The following is a 10,691-nucleotide window of genomic DNA, read 5'->3' as shown; positions in this document are numbered from 1 at the left end:
GGTACATCATTTGATATGTGTGCTACTAATAGGTGTACACAGTATTTGCCACTGGCAATATATTTAATAAAAATCTGAAATAACATTGAGAAGGTAGAAGATAATATGAAGTACTTAAATTACGAAATAATTGAGAAGCGAGTGTATAATAAATAATTTGTCTATACTATTGTAAAATTGCCATTATGGGCAAATTCTTATTATATCAAAAACTGTTTTCTGAAAGTTGTCCGAGGGCATTTTCCCAAAATTGATGAATTGACAATTTTGAAAGCAGTGTCCAATAATTCGTAAAATTATAGCAGATATTCCCATTTCTACTAAACTTATTTTAAAGCTTGCTCTTGGGCCTCCAGGACCATTTTGTGAACTTTACAAGACATATTATATCAAAGCATTCTCCTAAAATTCGACTCTTATGGTATTCTAGTCAGTTCTGAATATGGTATCCACACAAAAAAAATATATATTTACTATCAATGGTAAATTTAGATTTGTCTGTAAAAATGAATATTTTTTATAAAAATTGTCACTGACTTTGAATATGTAGGAGAAACTAGCTGTCCCAAATAAGCCCGAAAAAAAAAACAACTGTTTAATAAATTGCAAGTTATAAACTTCTTAACAAACGCAAATACAAGTTCCATGTTAAACATGTGAATTGTGAAACCACTAAAAACTTACTGATTACACAGATGATAAAAAATTTGGGGTTTAGTCATGCATACCGATATTCTCCTTGCTATTCTGAAGAATTAATTTGCTGTTGATTTTTTTTTATGAATTACGTAATTATTCACTATGAAATTAGATACTTAAGTTATTTTGTTTTCAAGTACACGTTAACACTTTCACTTTTGACTTTATCTTGGCGATGATATTTTCCACGAAAAATACCAATTGTTTTTTTCATTTTTAGATTAGTTAACAATATATGTTTTTTTTTACGGGCAGCTAAAGGGCTGTGTTTTAAATAATAGCCCTCCACTAACTATGAACTGCCAAGAATTATGAATGCAATGCCGACCTTAAAGAAATACCTAAGATGGTTAATGAACATCTAAAACTCATTAATTTATGAACCCCTGTCTCTATAAGTAATAAATATTATTTGAATAGATGTGATTTTTTTAAATGATCATAATCTTTCCTCTATGTAATTATTATCTACTTTTTACTACTAATAAGTATTAAGTAGTCTTGATGTGTTAGTTATGCTAAATAACTATCGTACTCATCCGAGAGGATCGCGATCTTTTACCTCCTCATACCTGCCAACCCGATCTAGGTACTTTGGTTTACCTTATGTTTTTTATTAATTTTATCCAAAGTTTAAAATGTCCGTAGTTATATAATTGGTTCAAATTTAATTTAGTAATAATAACAATTATTATTATGAATTGTTGACCAGCTATACTTTACTTGCAGACCGCCGAGCTTTCCCATGCGGACATCCACGCTTTTGCACACCAGACTTAAAAAAATTTAGCAAAATTAAAGAAACTTTACCCAAGATTATTCTACTGATCTTATAAGAAAAAATAATTCAGTGCTAATAAAGCAATTTTTATTTGAATATTAAATTTTAATTACGTTTTTAAGTAAGTCAATAAATTTATATTGTGGCCAGACATACCACAATAAAAGCCGTCTTTGCCGCCCGTATAAAAAAGGATAAGTACGGCTGGTTCAGATTGTACCTTAATTGCAACTTTGGTCCTTTACGTGATGAAATATAAAGTAGGTATTTTATTTAAAAACATAATATTTTTTATAGTAACAAAGCAGTTATAAAAATACCGAGCTGTCGGACTATATCGAGAATAACACTGAAAGTGCACATTTTGTTGTCATCCACAACTGGCGTGCTTATGTAAACACGAAGCAATACGAATAATCTCAGTTTGCGACGAGTTCTGAAGTCTGAACACACGTGCTCGTGTTATAAAAGAATAATATTTTTCCGAAAATAAATTGTAATAGTGACAACAACGGATTTCTTCAAAGGTTTGTGTTTTATTTTTCTATTTAATTTTATTTGTCTACATTAACTTTGTTAACATAAAATACCTAGGCACATAAATAAGTTTAAATATAAGTATCGTAAGGGAATGTTCTTTTAATTCATAATACTTGCTGATTGAGACAATGCACAGCAGTCGTAAGTCTAGCAGCATGAACATTTTGCGCTAGTTTCTACCGACCTATTTGCGCTCTACCGACCGATACGCTCCTATGGAAGTTCATTATTTTAGTATAATATATATTTATTAATGATTTAAGTTTTTTAGTTTTTTTATTACTATTTTTTATTGCCTATCTACCTGTATGCTTGAAGGTAGAACGTAGGTGCAGAGGGGTAACAAAATCAAACATTATGATTTAAACGGCCGTGCTAAGTCAATCATTCGATCTATGATTTATCATTTCGAATGCTATTTTCTAAATGATAAATCATAGATAGGAAAGTACCTAGTTTTTCTTTATGATTACCCAAATCCATCTCCATTTCTTTATGCGTTTATTAGCGTACTGCTAATTTAATAGAATCACCTAAAGTGCATAACATAATTTGCGTCACAATTATTTATAGAGCATAATATCTAGGAACAAAATCGGTAGATACAACCTGGGCGAATATTTTTTACAATAAACTACACTAACCTACTCACTTATGTACTCATTTAGGGGAGACTAGGGTCAATTGGAGCCATTTTTGGAAAAACGTTCTAGTTTGAAATCAATTTACATCCTATCTAACCGGTAATAGCCTGAAACTAAAGCTAAATCATTTCGCTACAAAATAACTGCATTGATGTGGATTATTGCACATATCCTTAGTATGATCAATTTAAAATAATAAAATCGTTACAACGAACTATACGTCAGAGTATCGAAACGGTATCTAGGGTTACCTGAAACATGGTCTACTTCAGATTGATTGATTCTTTTAATGAGACGGTAAAAATATTTTTTTTTTAAAGAAAATAATTATGAATGATAGTTTCATTCTAATTATTTACTTTAAGGATACCTCAAGGTCCATTTTCAAAATTTCGTCAAATTTTAAAGGCCGAAATATCCATGATTATTAATTATTTTTATGTTTTTCTTTCAACTGCGAGAACTAATCACTAACTAGACGTGAATTTAAATTCTTTACTTGCCAATACTTGTTTAGTTACCCAGATTAAAGGTGAAACAAAATGTATGGAAATGGACCTTGAGGTATCGCCTTAAATAGATATTTTTCATATACTTAAATTCTGCAGTTTTCTAAGTTTTATAACTATTTTCTGATATCTAAAATAAGATTTAGGAAACATCCTTGAGTATGAGATACAGTTTGGGACTAAATAACACGTGTTTCGATTACCCCATTTCAATTGTATTCAGATTCCTGTTACAAATAATTTGTTACATAATAAAATATCTACCGCTGTATGTAAATATTTACTCTCATAATCTCTTCTGGGATATTCATAGCAAGGGCAACAGTCAGCTGAGACGAGGAAATTTAATATTTTGGAAGCAATGCCAAATGATATAATGTCAAATTATTTACTTTTTATAAACCAAAAATGTAAAATGTTCTCTGCATGACATCGATGTCTGTTCATCGATCTCAATACTTAACGCATTATTTTTCACTAACCCTTTGCTAGATACTTGACATGTTGCAAATGACTCTTGTTTCATTCGACCTCAATCTTCCCTAATTATTATTATCCTTTCAATCAGCGACTGGATATATTATGGTCGCTGCTTTCAATAGTAGTGTACATCCTTAGCTTTAATTAAAATAAAAAAAATCGTATCAAATATAAATTTTCATATCAAAAATACGAAATAAGTTCAAAATATTTTGAAGTTACACATTTTAAATTAAATAAAAAAGAGGACTTGTTTTAATAATTTCTTCTTAGAATACAAATAAGCAAAAAGAATTTCCTTTTATGAAAACATAATTTTTAAATTTACCATTTTCAAAAAAATAGCGTCTTGTTGAGGAAAGAATAATTGTTTTCTGCAGAAATCACTCATTAATAAGATGGCTAAAAGTATTTATGTTAAAATGTATTTTGAAGTCACAAGTATTTTATTTTTTTACGAAATACAAAATACCTCAACATCAGATAGGTATTTGAAATATCAATAGGGTACCGGACTCATTTTGTTCTTTACTATTATCAAATATTTACGTTATATAAATTATAACACAAAAGGAATTATTAAAATCCGGTAAAAATCAACAAGTTATAAGTCTTTGAATTTCGGCGGAAAGGGTAGTTAACAAGAAACAGAAAAGAGACAAAATATCCACATGTGACGTCATCCGGAATTACGACGCGTGCGAAAGAAAGAGATGAAGCGATATCCCCACATCATGCCCACTTCTGCACGTTACAATATTTTAAATATGAATTACTCACTCATTTTTTAACCAATTTTTATGCTGTTTTCGCAGACGTGCTTCTTTTTCGCATTAAAAGCCATTACATATAGAATAATGTACAAAACCAAGCATAGGCCGGTCCCCTATTACAAATTACATTTTTAGAATTTGGGATACATACTGTCGATTGTCCAACTCTGTCTATGTAAGTAGGTACCTATAATATTTTTATTTATATTTATTTCTAAAAACAATATTTTATTAGGCACCTTTTCCAAATAATAATAAAATAATTTATTATAATTGAATCGTAAATACGGAGACATAATAAATTTACGGGATTTCCATTTAGGTACATTGTTTGAATTTTCAATTTACATTTATAAGAATTAGCGGGCTATTTTTTATCTATTGCAGGCTGATCCAGTCAAAACAAAGTATTTTAACCAATAGGAAGGCGTAAATTGATTGGCAGCGACGTTTTTATTGGTGGAAACTAACAGCCCTGTGGCGCCTCTCCGACCTTATAAATATCAGCGTGAGCGCGCGGCGGACCTCTTTTCCACAGTGTTAATATAGGGGGACTCTTTCGGGTTATTTTTGTGAGCTAACTCTAAATTCAGAATGCCGGAGACCTCAAAAATGAATGGGTACGCAAAAACAAACGGACACAGTTATGACATGGAAGATGGATCAGTGTTTTTGTTCACTTCAGAATCTGTTGGCGAGGGTCATCCAGGTTAGTTTTCATCATTTTCATGCAGCATTTGTGATACCAACGAAAAATGGCCGACCGAACATGTGCGCAGATAAAGTACAGACGAATACTTACGTGAAATAGCCATAACATTACAATGACTCCACATTCATGATTTTCTTTAGGTTAAGTAAGGCTAAACATTTATCACATGTAAACGACGTTAATGTTTTGTTACATCATGGTACCTGCCGCCGACCACCTTGAATCACATTTTGTCAAAATAGTCACAACACGTGGTCCGAGCCAAACAATGATGAAATTTAAATACTTGTGGATTTGTCAATAAATATGAACCAGTTTTGTTTATTTGTTTGCAGACAAAATGTGCGATCAGATCAGTGATGCCATTTTAGACGCACATTTGAGACAGGATCCTGATGCAAAAGTAGCTTGCGGTAAGTGTGAAAATGTATATATTTTATGTACAGATTTTTTTATTATCGCAGTAATTACCTAATGAAATAAATTATCCACAGAAACCGTGACTAAAACGGGCATGGTGCTTCTATGCGGCGAGATTACATCAAAAGCCAATGTAGATTACCAAAAGGTTGTCAGAGAAACGGTGAAGCACATCGGCTACGACGACTCGTCCAAAGGTATGCATTCTGTCCCTGGTAATTTAGTGATAAATAGTCAATTGGCTTCCAGCCAGACTGACTAGACTTTAAACATATTGTGTCATATTTCCGTGTGAGCACAATACACCTTGGTAATTATTGTTAAATGCACACTAGGTTTTGATTGGCGCACACTAAACTTGTTAGTGGCAATTGAAGAGCAAAGTCCAAATATAGCTGAGGGTGTGTACCAAGACAGAGACGAAATAGATATAGGGGCTGGAGATCAGGTACAGATTATGCTCAAGCGTTATGCATGAGACAACATTGGGTTCTTCAAAATTACATTCTAAAAGTACAACATGGGTATATCATTGCATGGACTTGGTGAAACATTACCTATAAGATTAAATTGCACAACTTGTGATATCAATTTGCAAAAAGTTGTGTGAAATGTAATACTTTTGCAATTGTGCAACATGATGAACATCGAACAAACACAACCATCAGTTATCCATGGGCTAGATTTAGGTAACTGTAAGGTACATTATAAGACTGCATTAGATATTGTTAACAATGAGCATGTTGGGGCCAGGCTTTGATTACAAGGCGTGCAGTGTCATGCTGGCTCTCGACCAACAGTCTCCAAACATTGCTGCGGTGTGCATGAGAATAGAAATGAGGAGGAAGTTGGGGCTGGAGATCAGGTAAACACGGTTCCCCATAATGTTTGTTAATTTTGTTGAGTTTCCTCACATGGTGAATCATCCATTAATCACCAAGCCCAGCTCACCTGCTCTTATCATTAATTCACATGAAGGACAATTATATTAAATGTTTATATTGCATACAAAGAATGTGGGTATACATTCACATACATATTGATAAGAATTAATTAAATCTTATGCATACCACTTATTTAATTACATTAGTGGACTTTAAAAATGGTACCATTTCATACATTATTTTCAGTGCATTTTTTAATCTGTACACTATATTAATTGGGTCATAAATAACTTAATAGTGCATTGTCATGTTTTCCATTATGCATAATGACAATTGCATGTATAAGGAAACAGAATATTTTATTGTATGAGATGTGATCTTTGTCTTATTATAACAGGGGAATTCCATTTCTTTACATTCATCTTAAAAGATGAATATGAGGAAAGTCCTATTGTAGTGAAGTATATTTACATTTGTATATGGATTTTTTAATATACATAAATGTTTATTTCTCTAGGGGTTGATGTTTGGATATGCAACAGATGAAACTGAAGAATGCATGCCTTTGACGGTAGTGCTGGCTCACAGACTCAATCAAAAAATTGCCGAATTGAGGCGAAACGGCGAATTCTGGTGGGCTCGTCCTGACTCTAAAACACAGGTATACCAAGATGCAGTATACCAATATTTTACTGTAGGATATATGTACAATTTATCTTAAGCGATGCAGATTAATTATCAGATTATTTTTGACAATATTTTAAAAGCTGAATAATTATTTTGGTAATAAAATATCGCGTAATGTTAGTATAGTTTTAATGTGTTGAATATGTCAAATTAATGTTAATACATTCTTTGCAATATTCTTTTAACAGGTTACATCTTGAATATATTTTTGCTGGAGGTGCAACTGTGCCACAGAGAGTCCACACCGTGGTGGTTTCACTTCAACATTCTGAGAAGGTATATAAATTCTTTATAATACATTATCTGTTAATTTAGGTTTCTTAAAACAAGCTCTGCATTCATTGAGGCACGAATTGAACACATTAAATGTGATTGAGTCTCTTTTTTAATCTTATTTTACTTTCAATGCGTTGTTTCAAGGTAAATGCAATTCATATTTTAATTAAAATTATCTGTTTAGGTATAAAATGTTAAAGCTCTTAAATTTATTTATCCCTTTATTTTTCACCTAAAAAATCTCAAAACGTGATTTTTTGGAAGTATTGCGTAAAAGTTAAGTCTAGTAAATTGAAACTTTGTTTTATTCATGTACATATATGGACCACATTTGCATATTATAGTATTTTCACACATAGTTTTAACCTCGAAATATGCAAAATAATTATATTTTAAAAGTATCGTCCACAAAGATAAAAATATATATTATGTTCATCATATTAAGAGTTGAAACTAATGCATAAGAGTTGAAACTAATGCATAGTAATAATTGTAGGTGTTTAATCATATTCCCTGTGACGCTAAATCTCAGTAATAATAGGTATCAAAATTATAGATATTAGAATGCTCAATAAATGTGTTGAATAGAGATGTTATCACTCTGCAAAAAGGATAGATCTGTCTACACTACAAATTGCAATACATAATGAAATGTTAATGTCAAACATGTTTTAAGTACCCTCATAAACAAAAATGAATCTTTTTAAAAATACATAACATAATATGCAATATAATGTGTTCATTTTTATATTGAAATGCAAATTATTTTATATTTATATATATAATTTGGCTAAACCTCCACTGCAAATTTTACAATAAAATAATTTATTGTTTAGCACCCAAATCCAAACATGTTAATATATTTAAATCATAGAGTAATAAAATTTGTGTATAAATACACCTTAGTGTTAAATAAGTATAAGTTAAATAATTATATAAGTAATTATTTAAACTGGTTACAAAGCCCTTGAAATTAAAACCAAACAGTATGAACACGCTTGGCGACAAAAATAAATACACGAAAGTACACTCAGACAGACTCTCATAGGAAAATCTACCAGCACCTAATCAATTCTATAGCACTAACAATTTACTACTCCATAGATAACCTCAGTTACGAACAATAATAATAAAATAATTTATAAGCCACATAGACGAACATAGTTGCATTTATGACAGGTCAAGATACATCATAATAATAAAATACTTTTACGATTTAAAAATTGCTTATAATATGACCTCGAATATTTAGTATTGTCTTAAATTAAAAGCAGAGAATAATGTTATAGATAAAGGAGATAAAAGAATTAATAAACTAATGTTCAGGATAAAATTCTCACCAGTGAGGCTGATATAGATTCTTGCCCAGGTAACCTACCACCATACTTTTGCTAGCTACCTACCTAAGTGATGACTATCTGTAGAAGAAAGGCAACTGTGTGCTTACGTTTTTAGTCAATATAACAATATGGATATGGAGATAAGTGAGTTGTGTAATGAATGTAGATATAATTTTTTGACAGTAAAATAAACATGAAATATTTTTTAGATAACACTGGACCATCTACGTGACGAGATCAAGGAGAAGGTTATCAAGGAGGTTATTCGAGTCAGTATCTTGACAATAACACTGTGATCCATATCAACCCATGTGGATTGTTCATCATTGGTGGGCCACAGGTAAATTGAGTTGTTTTTTTAGTATTTCTTTAGCGCCTGCTTGACTACAATTAGTGCATGTTTGGTTTAGTATGATGTTAAAGATCGTTATTATTATATTAGCTATCAGTATTTAATAGAGGTCTAGACATGAAAAACTATTCAGCGTAATATACGGTTTTATTATAGACTTTATATATTTTTTAATTCAACTGCTAAGCGCCTCTGTACAATTCAAAGCTGTTTATTGGAAGAGAACAAAATATATTTTCTCACTCAAAATAGAACTTAGTTTCTAGTGAAGCAGATCATAACAGTTGCAATAAAGGCGAGTAACGATATTAGTAAATAATGTCTTATTCATTGCATAGAATCGGTATTGGCGTAATGTGTTTTGCGAATTCTTTATTACATGACCTTAGTGACATTTAGCATTACTGCAATCTGAAAGTTATTTTAATTATGCCAGTAAACTATCTTTTTTTTCTTACAAATGAATTGCATAACCATGCGAGTCAAATGATTTAAAATTTATAATTATGAACATTATAACAAATACCATATGTGCACCAATATTCTGTATTTGTTTTATTAAAGTTTAATTGTGGGGGTAGAAGATAAATAATTTATAAACTGTTGAATGAATATATAATATACACTTGAATGAATTATAAAAATATGCTAAATCGCCGCCAAAAGCTAATGTGAATATATTGATCGAAATTAGACCAAATTATGCAAATAAATACATAATCTATTTTAAATGTTGATCATATGCACATTACTATCAAAACATAACGGCGTCACGTCTTCTTCATTATCTAGGGTAGGTAGAGGTGAAACACGTTCAAATTCTGCCATCCATTGTGTCCCTGGTAATAAGAGAGGAGCCTATTATCATTTTCTGGGCAATTCCAGATAAACCCCATAATATACTTCGCCCGACCCATGGATCTAACCCTAAACCAATGGAGGATTGTTGAATAGTATCGATTGATATAGCTTATTTGGGAGTGGAGGTGACTGCTGAAACGCAGATTCCCAAGACAATAGCACGCACTTCCGACTTTTCTAAAGTTATATGTGTATTGTTTGTGAATTATCGCTTGCTTTAACGGTGAAGGAAAATATCTTTAAGAATTTTGAGTCGCGAAGTATCCCAACCCGTACTGGGTCAGCATGGTGCACTTAGGCCTAATCTCTCTCAGTGGTATCTATATAATTAAAGGGTGATAATATTACAAGGATTGATCTGTCGGCAGTCGGACGCGGGCCTGACGGGGCGCAAGATCATCGTGGACACGTACGGCGGCTGGGGCGCGCACGGCGGCGGCGCGTTCTCGGGCAAGGACTTCACCAAGGTCGACCGCTCCGCCGCCTACGCCGCGCGCTGGGTCGCCAAGTCGCTCGTCAAAGCCGGCCTCTGCCGCCGCTGCATGGTGCAGGTAATCTCACACACATACTCACATTATTAATGAAACACCTACTCAGGAAAGCAAAGAAGCGGTGAAAGTACTTTTGCATTGGCAACGTTTCGAATGTTAAAACACGATTACTAGTATCCTACAAAATATCAACTCTAGTTTGATAGACTTTATTTGAGTAGTACTCAAGTTTTTCATACTTA

At 32.1% G+C, this 10,691-nt stretch overlaps 1 protein-coding gene across 1 annotated transcript; it reads left to right on the top strand.

Moving 5' to 3' along the window:
• The first annotated feature begins 1,846 nt into the window (after positions 1 to 1,846).
• Positions 1,847 to 10,554, top strand: LOC119189917 (S-adenosylmethionine synthase-like). The gene is given in 11 exon segments (XM_037440736.1): positions 1,847 to 2,007; positions 4,814 to 5,135; positions 5,474 to 5,551; positions 5,633 to 5,755; positions 6,312 to 6,371; positions 6,374 to 6,423; positions 6,960 to 7,104; positions 7,320 to 7,405; positions 8,955 to 9,009; positions 9,012 to 9,085; positions 10,327 to 10,554. Coding segments are annotated over 10 exon segments (999 nt in total). The 5' UTR covers positions 1,847 to 2,007; positions 4,814 to 5,020; the 3' UTR covers positions 10,540 to 10,554.
• The last annotated feature ends 137 nt before the right edge of the window (positions 10,555 to 10,691 follow it).

Source organism: Manduca sexta, chromosome 20 (assembly GCF_014839805.1).
Source record: "Manduca sexta isolate Smith_Timp_Sample1 chromosome 20, JHU_Msex_v1.0, whole genome shotgun sequence".
In the NCBI taxonomy this organism is placed as follows: Eukaryota; Metazoa; Arthropoda; class Insecta; order Lepidoptera; family Sphingidae; genus Manduca; species Manduca sexta.
Note: the sequence above shows the minus strand (reverse complement) of the source record. Positions and strands in the feature narration are given on the sequence as shown.